This window comes from Talpa occidentalis, unplaced genomic scaffold (genome assembly GCF_014898055.3).
Source record: "Talpa occidentalis isolate TD23 unplaced genomic scaffold, MPIMG_talOcc4v2.1 talOcc4.9, whole genome shotgun sequence".
In the NCBI taxonomy this organism is placed as follows: Eukaryota; Metazoa; Chordata; class Mammalia; order Eulipotyphla; family Talpidae; genus Talpa; species Talpa occidentalis.
The window spans coordinates 50820896-50836234 of NW_023605305.1; the positions used below are offsets into that span (position 1 = coordinate 50820896).

Genomic DNA, 15339 nt, shown 5'->3' on the forward strand with positions numbered 1-15339 from the left:
ATCCTTTTTAAAAAAGATTTTGTTTATTTATACAAGAGCTGGGGTATAGGCCAGAGGTGTGGGAGGGTGAGAGGATTCACCAGAGACAGAGTGGGGAATGTAACAGGCAGACCTTTTTTTTAAAAGATTTTATTTATTTATACAAGAACTGGGGTATAGGCTAGAGGCGTGGGAGAGAATTCACCAGAGACAGAGTGGGCAGCAGAACAGGCAGGTGGACCAGAAACACTGCTGATGGGAGCAGCAGGTGAGACAGGAGAGGTCTGCCGCACCATGTGGGTATCTTCCTGGTGGCTGGAATCGAACCCGCACTGCAGAGGCTGCGGACAGCTTCACAGTGCTATGCTCAACCCGCTGTGCCACTGGGGAGACGCTATACCTGATCCTTAATTCTGATTATCTTTGTTGTAAATATTAACTACAATTCATGTTTTACTGATTAGTTATCTTACCATAAATCAATGCTTTTATCTTCTTTAACTTAAGTCACACCTGTTATCATTTCTAGTTTTTATTTTATATTGCCTAAACAAATTCTTTTTTTTTTTTTTTTTTGAGGAGGGAATGATAGATCACTGCAGGTCAGGTGTTTTATTTTTTTAATATTTATTTATGCATACAAGGACTGGGGTACAGGCCAGAGGGGCGGAGGGAGGGAATGAGAGTTCACCACAGACAGAGTGGGGAGCAGAACAGGCAGATTCTTTGAAATACACAGCTGAGGGCAGCAGCGGGCAAGACAGGAGAGGTCTACTGTGCTATATGGGTAGCTCCCTGGCCTACAGGGGATCGAACACATGCTGCAGAGGCTGCATATAGCTTCATAGTGCTATGCTTAACACCTTGTTCCACCAGGGAGCCCTGTTCTTATACTTTAGACAAGTTTCACTGTTGTTTTTTTTTCCTTCTCTCCTAAATTGTTTGCTGGAATGACTACATTATATACCAGGGTATAAAATATTATTTAGCAGATAACTTCAGATGATCAATTAGAATATACTCATGCATATAAGAATAGATGTTTTTGTTGCCAGATTTAAAATAAAAGCAAATAATAAAAAATATTTCATATCAGTATAGTTCAAAATGTTTTTAAAAATATTTTGTTTCCTTATTATTAAGAAATGAGAATTTGAAATGAGAATTCAAGCAGACATGAGTATAACTTGAAGAAGAAAATAGACTTTGAATTGTATATATTTGGATCTACGGATAAACAACATATGTTTCTTATAATCTCTCTTACCAACAACCACATCCAATTAGGTAGAATGTTGTGATAAATTCTGTTCATTTTACTATGAGTGAAAGCAAGTAAGGTTGTCAAGTACATTGACTGCAACACAAAATGGTAGTAGGGGAATTCAGCATCTCACATACAACAATAGATAGATCAACCGGACAGAAAATCAATAAGATAATGATAACCTTAAATGAAGAATTAGTACAGGTGGTCCTGTTAGACATTTATAGGGCACTAGAGGTCCCCCCCACCAAAAAAAAAAGCTTCATATATATTCTTGTCACGTGCACACAGGACATTTTCCAGGGTAGAAACTGTTCTAAACTGATACAACAATGTATTTTTCAAAAAGACTATGATAAATTAAAAAAAAATCAAAATCATATAATGTCTATTGCTCTTAGACTACGGTAGAATTACCACAACAGAAAGATAACTGGAAAATCCCCAAATACTTTAAAACATGTTTTAATAACACATGGATCAAATAATGAATCTCAGAGAAATTTTAAAATATTTTGAGATAAATGAAAATTAAAAATACCAGTTACCAAATTTACTAAGATATGGCAAAAACAGTGTTTGAGGTACACTTGTAGCATTAACTGCATAATTTAGAAAGAAGAAAGTTCTAAAATAGTCATTAATGTTTCTAAACTTAAAAATCTTGAAAAGTAAGACAAATTGAAAGTTAGCAGAATAAAAGATATAATAAAATTGTGAGTCAAAGTTAATGAAATTAAAGACAGGAAATCAATAAAGACATTAAGACAGAAAAATGGGTTTTGTGAAAACAGGGTATAGAGGGTTTCTTGGGCAGTAAAAATATGGTGTATTATAATAAAATGATTGATGCATGTCACTATAAGGTTTGTCTAAACCCAAAGGATGTCTATCTCCAAGAGTGACTCCTGAGGTAAAATATGGACTGTGATAATATTGTATTAATATAGGTTCATTGGTTGTAACTAATATACTATGATAGTAGTTGTGTATCTAGGAGATTTGTATCATTTAGTGTTCTAAATGTGTTAGGACAGAGGATATATGTGGACACTCTTAGGCTCAATTTTGCTATGAACATATAATTGCTGAAAAAAATAGTTCATTTAAAAAAATATAAAATGGGGCCTCCCTGGTGACACAAGGGATTAAGACGCAACCTATGAAGCTCACCGCAGCCACTGCAGCACAAGTTCGAACCCCGGCCAGGGATTTACCCACATGGTGCAGCAGACCTCTCTTGAATCATCTGCTGCTCCCCTTAGCAGTATATTTCAGTCAATCAGCCTGTTCTGTTCCCCATCTGTCTCTGGTGAATCCTCTCTCTCTCTCTCTCTCACACACACACACCCCCACCGCAACTCTGGCCAGTTCTTGTATGTATAAATAAATAAATCTTTAAAAAAAAATTAAAAAAAAATATAAAATAAATAGAACCTCCAAGAATGCCAAGAATGTGGGATTTTTTTAAAATAAATTTTATTTTTATATTCCCCATACAATTGTAACCCCCTTATTTTGACCCCAATCCCTCCCCTCCCCGCACCCCATCCTCCATAGAGTGTCTCTGGTTCATAGTTTTTTGTTGATTTTGATTTTCACTTTCTTATAGTTATTCATTTTCCTGGTCCCTTATTTAAGTTTTCTATATTCCTGCTATGAGTGAGACCATCCGTATTTTTCTTTTTCTTTCTGGCTTATTTCGCTGAGCATGATCCCTTCAGCGCCATCCATGTTGCTGCAAATTGCATGTGTTTATCTTTTTTGAATGCTGAGTAATACTCCATGGTGTATATGTACCAGAATGTGGGATATTACTAAGTGGATGAATATAAGAAAAGTCCTATAATTAGATGTGAGATAGAGGGGACAGAAAAAAATCTTTAAAAATTTCAATGCCTTACTGACAAATGTTGATGAAAAATTCTCATTTTTGTAAGATTCTCAACAAATTACAAGATAAACATAAAAACATCTACATCCAGATACATTATACTTGTAATGTTGAAAAGCACAGATGAAGAGAAAATGTTGCAAGCAGTGGGAGAAAAACAATTTAATATATATGTGAACTCCAATGAGATTAGTTATTGACTGCTCATCAGAAAGAATAGAGATCAGAGGAAGTGGGATGACATACTCAAATTACAAAAGAAAATCTATCAATCAAGAATCTTATATCCAGAAAAACTACCTTTATAAATGAAAGTAAAGACACTCTCAGATGATGAAAATTGAGATAACATTACCAGCAGAAGACAATATACTGAAAGCAAGTCACACTAAACAATATTTAAAATCCACAGGAAAAAAAATGAGCACTAGTGATACTAGTATTATAAAATAGTATCACTGTATAGTTCTTTTTTTTTTTTTAAGATTTATTTATTTATCCATATAAGCACTGGGCATAGTCAGAAGCATGGGAGGGTGAGAGAATTCACCAGAGCCAGAGTGGGGAGCAGAGCAGGCAGAAGGACCAAAGCACACTGCTGAGGGGAGCAGCGGGCACAGCAGGAGAGGTCTGCGCACCATGTGGGACCCTCACAGGTGGGATCGAACCAGTGCTGCAGAGGCTGCGGGCAGCTTCGCAGCCCAGCGCTCAACCGTTGCACCACCAGCGGAGGCCCAACCGTATAATTCTTTCTAAAACTAACTTAGCAGTTGGATGAAACATGCTTTGTTGTACCTATAACACAAGAAATAGAATATATTTGGCAATAATACTATAAAGAGATTACTGGAACAATACTATAACTTGGACAAGGAAATTTTGTGTGAAAGTAACTCATATCCACAAAAAGAAAGTATAAAGAATTAGAAATGGTAAGTAGAAAAACTAATAGAACAATCTTTATGACTATGTTTTCTTTATTTTTTCAACTTCTTTTAAATAATATTATGTAGAGTAATATTTTCAATGATACTAGATTTTTAGCATATATAGACCTATGTAACAGTAATAAAAAGTGTGTGGGGAGGGTAACAGCATTACATAAAACTCCTATAGAGGAGTAATTTTGTATTTCACTGGGTTTGTTTGTATAACTCTAAATATTTTGGCAATTTAAAATATATTTGTGATACCACAATAACTATTGAGAAAGCAGCTAAAAATAATTATTTAAAATAATTCAAAATAAAATAAAATATTCAGTGATGCCATAACAAATATTCAGCTAATGTAAAATAGCAAAAATAAGAGTAAAAGAGGGAGGGGAAAGACATGGGATAAAGAAAACTAAAAAAACAAAAAGGTAGATTAAATACAAATATGTGAAAATAAATTTAATGGGAATCAGTGAATAATATGAGGTTATCAGATTGGAATTAAAAAGCAGTATCCGCTTATATGTTTCCTATAGGATACACAGGCTTAATATCCACACAGTCTAAAATTTTGTTTTGTTTTAGAATAGTCAGGTGTGAGGGATAGTATTATACAGAAATAAGAGCTCAAGAAGGGAATTGTAATTAAAATAAAAGGTTAGGAAAAGCTTGCTATCTCAGATAAAGATAGTAAATGTGTATTGGCTCATTGTCTACTCTGATAAATTGTAGCAGTCTGCCTGGAGTGCTGCTGTTATGTTCTGAGGCAACATCTGGGAGTAAAGAAAGCTCTGGGTAAATTAGAGAAGTCTGCAATTGTCAATGAAATGAGAATTTGTAGAGTCAAAATGAAATTTGAGTGAACTAATAAAATCTAAATTTTAAAACTTCATCCCATGTGCCAAACATTGTTTCACTCAAATTTCAATGCTAGTTTTTAAGATAGGTACTTTCATTTTTCCTGGATGCTGGAATGTGATGTTTCAGAAATCCAACTGATTTTGTTCTTGGTGTTTTTCTGGTACACCCTACCCAATAATGGTTCTAGCTATCCAGTGCCTCAAAATTAACAATGTGAGAATCAAAAGTGTTGTTTCAATCAACATAGAACTAGTACAATTTATGTTGTTAGGGTGGTCCAAATTGAGCTCACAGGTCTGGCACAGAATATTAGATTGGGAAGTTTAGATATTTAAATTAAAATTCTGATGATACAGGGGAAAAGACTTAATCATCATTTTTTTTTTTTTAAGAGAGAGTCTTTTTTTTTAAGATTTATTTATTGATTTATACAAGCACTAGGTACAGTCAGAAGCATGGGAGGGTGAGAGAATTTACCAGAGCCAGAGTGGGGACCAGACCAGGCAGACTGACGAAAAACACTGCTGAGGGGAGCAGCGGGTGGCAAGAGAGGTCTGCTGCGCCATGTGGGACCCTCACGGGCTGGCTGGGATCGAACTGGCACTGCAGAGTCTATGGGTAGCTTCTCAGCCCAGCGCTCACTTGCTGCGTCACTGGGAAGGCCCTGAATCATCATGTTTTTTAGAAGGAAAATACCATCATCAAGATACATAGTAATCAGGAACCTCTAAAAAATTTGATGTTAATATTGAACCAACCTTTGTTGGACAGAAATTCATTATTTTTCACTGTTTATAAACAAACATGGAATTAGTTTGAATAATTTGTTCTAAAATTACCCAGACAAGTAGAACTTCTGGTAGAAGCAGAGCATGTGGAGCTAGAGAAAACTGTATAAAAGGCATACTTTAAAAAGGGAGAAATAATATTCCTTGAAATAATAAAACCCATCACAAAAGCCCACATATTATATACTTGCATTTTTAATAAATGTCCAGAATAGGTAAATCTACAGGCAGAAGGTTGATAGGCCATCGCCTGAGGTTTGAAGGTGGTGGAATTTGAAGGATGGCGAGTGACTCTAATGGTTAAAGCATCTCTTTTGGAGGTGATGAAAATGTTCTAAACCTTGATTATGGTAATAGTTACAGAAGTCTGTGAATATATTAAAAATATTGCATTGTGCACTTTACTGCTTTACTCTTTAATTTTTACTGTATGTTGGAAAAAATCCCATATACACAGTTTTTAAGAACGCTCGATAAATCAGCAATGGCAATATTTATCTTAGATGTTGCTGTTACTAACTGTAAGTGAAACAGTTATTTGTAAGCTACCTTGGTAAGTTGATAACCAAGCACAACATTTTAAGTATTTCACTTGTTAAATGTGAAAGATACATATAAATGTGTTTGCTGATATAATGTTTACTATGTTTTTATTTTTGGAATTAGATAGAATTTTGTGATGAACATGTATTGCAATGCTTCCAATGTAGAGTATAGATAAATAGATTTTGGGCAGCATTTCCATATAGAATATCTAACTTTTAGAAATGTGTGAATGGTTTCAAATGGAAAGCTCCATTCTCTGCATCTTTGTAATTTTAATCTTACTGCAATCAATACCATTATAGCTCTGTTATGAGTGAATGGTACATTTTTTTTGTAATTTATTCTTTATTATGATGACTTCATATCTTCAGCCATTTATGCCACAGTATGTGTGTATATGTAATGGGATGGAAGAGAGGAAGAGCTCAGATTCTTTTGTGGTGGTATTTAGAAAATAAATCTCAAAGGAAGAAAATGGTTACAATGTCACCATAATTTCAGTGACATTTATGCATCTTACAAATCAAGAAAAACTTGGTGCATGACAGAAGGTGACGTGACGTCACTACTTTTTCCTTTATATATTCCTTCCTTAATCTTTCCTTCCTATTCTTTATTTCACCTGAATTCAAAGATGTCTCAAAGCCTGTTCACCACACAAGCCCATATTCTTGTTTAAGATGTCAAGCAGTTTTACTGAAGAGAGCAACAATTTCAGATCCATTTGTGAATATTCAGATCAGAGCTACACTGATTTTAAATAGTGCTAGACCATTTGTTTCTTCACAGATGGCTCATAAATCTGTATACATTTAGAAGAACCATAGAAACTCTGTTGACCACAAATGGTACTGGTTTCTATGTTTTCTGTGAGTTTCAAAAGTTCCATGAGACCATTGAAATTATGTTGAGATTACCAAAATTGATCATGATACAGGGTAGTTGTTTTGTTCTTAAATAGAAAAGTTCATATAAAGCAAGACTATAAGGAGAATTTCATTTTAGCAAACATTTATTTTTCATAGAGTAAACTATATCTGAAAAAAAAAATCATTGTATTGTACTTGTGCTGAAAATTCAGTTTATGGGAATTGTGGCTGAAAAAAAAATGAGAAAAATACACCTCAAAATTATTTGGTAGTGTTAATGAAAAGTACACAACGTTGTCATTTTCCTATTTTTATACTTATCATTAACAGACATATAAATGGAAACAAATAGTATTAATTTGATATGATTTTTTTGTCTTTAGTATAAAATATTTTAAAATTACATTGTATTAATGAAAATTTAAAATTAATTTTAAAGATAAGGAATTTCAATATGAAATTTTAGTTTGTATTTGAATATGAAAGCTATCAGCTTCCAAAACAGAATACCGGGCCTCCATGGTGGTGCAATGGGTTAAGATGCAACTTATAAGGCTAGCCACAGCCACTGCAGCATGAGTTCGATCCCTGGCCAGGGATCTGCCCACATGGTGCAGCAGACCTCTCCTGACTCGCCTACTGCTCCCCTCAGCAGTGTATTTTATTTTATTTTTTTTAAAGATTTATTTGTTTGTTTGTTTATTTATTTATACAAGCACTGGGTACAGTCAGAAACGTGGGAGGGTGAGAGAATTCATCAGAGCCGGAGCAGGAAGCAGAACAGGCAGACTGAGGAAAGAAATACACTGCTGAGGGGAGCAACACCATGTGGGACCCTCGCCGGCCAGCAGGGATCAAACCAGCGCTGCAGAGGCTGCAGACAGCCTCGCAGCGCGGTGCCCAACCGCCTGCACCAACAGGGGAGGCTCTTGCCTGGGTTTCTATAATAGTCTTTAAACCTGTTTCCTTCCTTATACTCTTCTAGTCCATGTTAACATTCATTCCCTTCTTGGCAAATAACATGCTACACCCCCCTCCCCACTAAAATGGCTTCAGACCTCAGAATAAAATCTAAACCTTGTTTTCTGTGGTTTATAATAACCCATGTTGTTATAAACCCTGGCACTTGCTTTGCCTATCTGACCACATTCCATACCTCCTCTTGCTCACTGGGTTCCAGCAAAAATAGCTTTCTCTCTGTACACATATCAAGCTAAATGAGTTCCTGCCTAGTTCCCTTACAGTAGTTTCTCATTTCTCCTGAAATGCTTTCCCCCAAGTTTTCCCCAGTGCTTATTCCTTCTCATCTTTCATCTCTGAAATTAAATAGAATTTCCTTTTAAAAATTTTTCTTGTCTACCCTAATGGGTACTAGACTCACTGTGACTAGTTACTAGACTCACTGTTTTTTTACCCTGACTGATTTCCATCAGTGAATTATTCCTGTTTGATATTTTCTAGTTTATGTGTTTGTTATCTTTCTTCTTCACGGGCATAGCACGACCATAAAACTTGGGATAATATTTTTCATTGTGCCTCATCTCTCTGGTCTACAGAAGTACTTTATCTATAAAAGAATGTTTTGTACTTACATTCACATATTCTTTTTTTTGCTATCTGATACATTTTCATTAAATAGAAATTGCTAATATCATAGATATTATAAAAACCAAGCAATTCTTCTTAAGCAATTAAAAGGAAAAAGTTTAGAGAAAAAAATAAGAACTGAAGGGAGTTTTAACAAGTAACTTCATGGTTGTGATTCCTGAATTTCAATTGAATTTGAAAGTTACTGAAATATGAATGGGTAGATACTAGGATGGATGGATGCATTAATACATAAATAAATCAAAATAATTTTAGGAAGCTAGAAGCTATTTAGTTTTTTATTGAGACCGTATGTAGTTTTAAATAGACATCATTGGAAGAAATTGGTGTCTATTACATTACTAAAAGACTGAAATTGAGAATTGAGATCTAAAACTGGATAAATGCTCATAGAATCTTAGTCATAGTATGTATACTATCCAAAACGAAATCAAAGTAGAAAAATCATTAACACATCAGGATGAATTACAATTGAAATGAAATTAAAATTAATAATTTCGAAGTGAGAAGAGGAGAAAAATGAATTTGAATTTGACCACAAATAGCTATTAAAAATCCTAAATACCTATTTTATAGTTGACTGACTATAGTCTAAGAAGTTAATGCGAATCTTCTGACAATTCTGTTTGTTGATTCTGTCTAGAAGCTTGTATTATTGGGGCTTATAAAATTGTGTCCTATAGAAGCTGATAATCTAAGAACTGTTAAAGGGGCTTAATTAAATAATAGTTAAGATCTAGCTCTTCTAATTGCTGAAATGAAACTTGGCAATATCTTTTGGTTTCTGCATATTTCAGCCAAAGAAAAATACAAAAGAAAGGGTGAAAACAGACCATGAAGAAGTGTATCTCTTGTCATTATTTGTTTCGCAAACATTGTTAAATTTATAGTGGAAGAGGGGGTGCATTTTGTGTGTTAAGTTTAACTGCTTTTTCTTTAAATTGTAATTTGATGTGGTAAGAATACTTAACATGAGATCTCCCCTCTTTAAAAATGTGCAATTCAATATTGTTGGCTATAGATGTAATGTTACACACAGATCTCTTACTAAGTTGATTTTATATGTAATATATCATATACATGTAAAATATCTCCCCAATTTCCCCTCCCACTGCCCTTGGCAACCACATTCCTCTTTTTGAGTCTATAAAGTTGACTTTTTTTTTTAGTTATTTCATATAAATCTAATCATGCAGTATTCATCTTTTTGTGACTAGCTTATTTCACTTAGCATAATGTCCTCAAAGCTCATTTATGTTATCCCATAATGCAGAAGTTGTTTCTTTTTCAAAACTGAAAATATCACATTATATGTATATATCACATTTTCTTTGTCCATCTGTTTATGGACATTTAAGTTGTTTCTGATCCTTAACTGGTGTGAACAGGGATGGAATGAATGCAGTAGCACTAATATCTCTTCTGTGTTCATTTCTTTTTCAAAAATACTCAAAAATAGGTTTCCTGGATCATATAGTAGTTCTACTTTGTATTTTGATAGCAGCTATTTCATTGCTACCAACAACGTTCAAGGTTCCAATTTCTCCATAGCCTTACCTAAAATTTTTGTTTTATTGATAATAGTCATCCTGACAAGTGTAAGCTCATTATCTCATTGTAGCTTTGAACATTTCTTTGTTGATTAGTGACAGTGACCATTTTTTTTTTCATCAATCTGTGGTTCATTTGTGTTTCTTTAGAAAAACATCTATTCAAATCTTTAGTACAGCTTTTAATTGGAATTTTCATTTATTTATTAGTATTAAGTTATAAAATATCTAATATATTCTGAAAGAGTTTTTAAATTCTTTGTGTTTAAGATTTTATTTATTTATGCAAGAACTAGGGTATAGGCCAGATGCGTGGGAGGGTGAGAGGATTCACCAGAGACAGAGCGGGGAACAGAACAGGCAGACTGACGAAATACACTGCTGAGGGGAGCAGCGGGCGAGACAGGAGAGGTCTGCTGCACCATGTGGGACCTTTGTCAGCTGGGATCCAACCAGCGCTATAGAGGCTGTGAGCAGCTTCACAGTGTGGCACTCAACCACCTCCACCACCAGGGGAGGCCCAAGTTTTTAAATTCAGATAGAGAGTTTTAAAATATTTTATCTCATTTTGTAGGTTGCCCATTTTTTTTCTTATTGTTTCCTTTGTTGTGAAGAAACTTTTTAGTTTGATGTATCATACTCATCTATTTTTACTTTTTTTGGCTATGCTTTTTAAAAAATATTTTTATTGATATGAAATTGCTTTATAGCACTGCACATGATTTGGAGGTATAGTTTCACACCTTTTCAAATATATGTCATCACACAACATCACCACCAAAGCATCCATAATCATCCACAGTAATCCTTTGGGTACCCTCCCTCCTTTGCTCCCCAACACCCATCTCCCCATCTGGTAACTTCAAATCTTCAATTAGATGTCTTGGGTTTGTTTGAGCTTAGTTTTGTCTGTTCTTGTTTTGTTTCTCTATATTCTACCTATGAAGTGGAGTCATTTGGTATTTGTCTTTCTCCTTTTGAATTATTTCACTTAGCTAATTCCCTCCAATTCTACCATGTTGTTGCAAATGGCAAGATTTCCTCTTTTTATTTCAATAGCTAAGTAGTATTCCATTGCGAATGCCATATCTTCTTAATCCACTCATCTGTCATTGGATGCTTAGGTTGTTTCCATAATTTGGCTATTATAAATAGTGCTGCAATGAACCTAGGAGTGCATATGTGCCTTTGAATTAGTGTTTTTGTATTCTTTCAGTAGAATTGATGCCTGTGTTTTTAATATATGCATAAAATCAATGCCAAAACCAGAAACATTTTCCCTATATTTAAGAAGTTTTACCATTTCTGGGCTTCATTTGAATTTATAATTCATTCTTAGCTGATTTTGTGTGTATACTGTGATGTAAGTTCTGATTTCATTCTTTTGCATATGAAAATACAGTTTCCCCAGGACCATTTGTTGAGGACACTTTATTTCCCTTTTCTGTATTTTTGGCACAGTTGTCAAAGATCATTTGGCTATATATGCTTGGGTTTATTTGTTTATCTTATTATTATTATTTTTTATTTTTATTTTATTTGTTTATTTCTCTATTCTATTCCATTGGTATATAAGAATTAAACCAAACCAGTAACAAACCCTAGAAATCTGACTGTGGAATCGAGGCTACAAGAGAAGCATGAGGAAACACAGTGGGAAAGGAGGTATCGTGGTCTCTGGTGGACTATGAGTGTTTGGTGGTCAAGTATGCTGTGAGGACATGTATCTGAGGAGGTGTGATCCTATGTCTGAATCACATACAGTTTTTTTTTTAAAGATGTATTTATTTATGCATACAAGAGCTGGGGTACAGGACAAAGGTGCGGGGGTGGTGAGAGGATTCACCAGAGACAGAGCAGGGAACAGAACGGGCAGACTGAAACACACTGCTGAGGGGAGCAGCAGGCGTGACAGGAGAGGTCTGCTGTTCTATGTGAGTTGCTTCCTGGCCGGCCGGGGATAGAACTCGTGCTGCAGAGGCTGCAGATTGCTTCATAGTACTGTGCTTATCTCCTTGTGCCTCCAGGTGGGCCCTCACCTACAGTGTTTTAAACCAATGTTATCCCATTGAAAAGTAAATGTTTCAGTAATAATTTTCCAAAATCACTATTAAATCACAAATTGAAAAAGGTCAATTAGGGAAACTATTTGTTAATAAATGAAATAACAGACTCTTGTCTACTTTATTAAAACAGCTTTCAAAATAATTTAGGCAAAATAAACCATTCTTAGCACTTGTATAATGTATTACATTTGCTGTGTGACATAGGTCAAAAGGATTCTGACAGTGAAATTGAGGATGAAGAATTTGATGCTGGTTTTACGATATCAGTGTTCAAACTACCCATATATACATTTGATTCAGTGAAATATGCTGCAGTATTGAAAGAGAAAGAACAAAGAACTTTACGCCCATATGACCAGGCATTTACTACCACTCATCAAAAGCCAGTGATTGAAAAAAAAGACACTCTGTTGGATAAAAACATGAGAAGACTATTTTTAACTACAAAAATTCCTGGCATAAAACTCCAACCACTTAGTGATGTTGACAAATATTACTCAGGAAAAAAAAAGCAGGAACTCCATCAAAAAAAGGTAGCAGCGGTAGCCATGGCACAGGCAGCCCAAGAAAGAGTTAGCCTAACTGTTCAAGAAACTTTAAATAAGAAGAAATATGCTGCACAGAAACTAATTAGAAAAGATAAAGAAATACTTCAGAATGGTTTACAACAACTTTGGCAGGACAGATTCATCTACCTCGAAAAAGTGAGACAGAGAAGAGCTGCGTTTCTAGAAGAAAAAAATCGAAAGACTGAAGACCGTTTATTAATTCAAAACTTAAATAATGAGCGCATTCATTTGCTGAAAGGAATGAATAAAATTGACAGATGGAAGAAGAATGAGAAAGTCTTAAAAGAGAAAAGCAAGATTGTTAAGCAAAAATGGGAAGCAGAAAAATATCAAAGGAATTTAAATAAACAAATAAACAATGTCAGGTAGGTACAAATTTTGACATAATAGAAACTGTCAAGTCAATTACATGTGAATACTGCATACTAAATATTGAGATTTAATAGGGAGGACTTTATAACATGATATATTCTACTTTGTAAATAGGAATAACAAAAAACAAACTATGTCCTAAATATTACCAAGGATTAGATGCTAAGACAACTCTTATCTTTTCTCAACCCCCATCATCATCCAATAAAACCTGCTTCATGATGGATGGTTGTTCTTATAACAAATGGCATCATCATTAGTCTCTTGACCAGTGCTAAAATCCTGAGTCTTTTATAACTCAGTCTCCATTGTTACCAACCTCTAATATGCTTCCCTATTCATTTTAATTTATAAGCGTCTCAGATTGTCCCTTCCTTTTCACTCCAACTCTCCTAATTCATACTGTCATACTCACTCTAAAAATTCATGTTGTCCTTACAACTGAGAGCTGCATCTCCAACCCTTTTTCTACTCATACTTGTTCTCTAATCTAGAACTTTAACTGTTTCAAAACTTAAATAAAACAATGCCTTGCAGTTTTCCAAAGAATCAGATCTCTTCTGTGCATTGTATTTCAGTCATCATGCTGTTTTCCAGTTTGTCTTACTTCATCTTATTAATCCTTTTGCTATAGTCTCCTTTCTCTTCTAACAGTACTCTTTGCTACATATTAAATTATTCACCACTTTCTACCCAATTTTGTACATTTTATCCCTATGACATTGCTGATATTATACACTTTTTCCTCAAATATACACTTCACAAAAGTGCTACAAGTCCATAATGTTGTGTACAGATTATTATACAGCACAAGTGTCTATGTTATTGGTCATATTAGAGTGTTTTCAAGTGCCCAAATTGGGAGGACAGTGCCTATATGTGGAGGAAAAGGTATTCTTCTCTCCAGGAAGACATATTACTAGTGACTGAAACTTGGCTAAGTGGACTGTATATATTTCACCCCTATAGCCTCCATCATGCAGTACATGAACTGTACAAACAATGAAATAGCACATTCATTTTTCATCTCTCCTCAACTGCTCTTCCAGTTTGAATTAATCCCTTTCATTTGCTGCTGCTCCCATAGAACTTTATTTAAATCTCAATTCTGGCAGTTATCACAAAGATCATATATCAACTTCCCTTGTAAAGTCCTTTATAAGATAATGTGGTCTATCTTTTCCATTTCAGTCCCAGTATAGTAGACAACTAACTCACTTAAATTTTAGTTGACAACATTTATTCAATAATTATTTATTGATGAAAATAGGTTAATAAAATACCATGTATACTAAATACCATGTATACTAAAATCTAGTTGGGACATAAGTCGTCAGGCAGCTTACATATGGAGAATTTTCATGGTTGTAAATTCTAAAGTAAAATGAGGCCGATCAGGGAAATAAAGGGAGGGGGAGACTTCACATGTCAAAGAGGAGATCATCTGATCCTTTTACTCTGAAAATAAGAAAGATGAGTTTCTCAGATAGGGAGTCCATGGTCACTGATAAAAATCACACTTGGATGATGATGCCCTAACTAGATTTTTCTAGATCATGTAAATGGGCAATAGTGTTGGCTGCTTTGATCAGGAAAATGAAAAATGACCTAGACAAGGGCAGAGCTTCTCTCCTGCCTCTAAGGACTTGGCCACTTTTAACTTCGAATAATCCTTAAGTAATGGTAACAGAGTTTCTAAGACCTGCAGGTCTCAATGGACCTTTAGTTCTCCATATCAAGGTGACACATTGGAAGAAGCCTACTATGAGAATATTGAGAAAATTCTATCTAGGATTTTGGGGAGATCAACCCCACAATAACATATCACACCTGTGAACATGCTACCTTACATGGCAAAAGAGATTTCACACATGTAACTAATTAGTTGACTTTAAAATAGGGATATTATGCTGTGTTATCTAGGTGGGCCCTAAGTGTCACTAGTGTTTAAATGTGAGGTAGAAGCAAAAGTCAGACAAAATCAAAGTGTGAAAGGATTTCATATAACATTGCTGACTTGACAATGGAGCAGGCC

General features: G+C 34.7%; 1 protein-coding gene across 2 annotated transcripts in view; it reads left to right on the forward strand.

The window, feature by feature from the left end:
• LRRIQ3 (leucine rich repeats and IQ motif containing 3) overlaps window positions 1-15339 on the forward strand; it is an 81196-nt gene that overhangs the window by 62476 nt on the left and 3381 nt on the right. For both annotated transcript variants that reach the window (XM_037500350.2, XM_054691269.1), the window contains exon 7: window positions 12568-13297. In XM_037500350.2, coding sequence (XP_037356247.1) covers window positions 12568-13297 — 730 coding nt within the window. The remainder of the gene's footprint in view (window positions 1-12567; window positions 13298-15339) is intronic.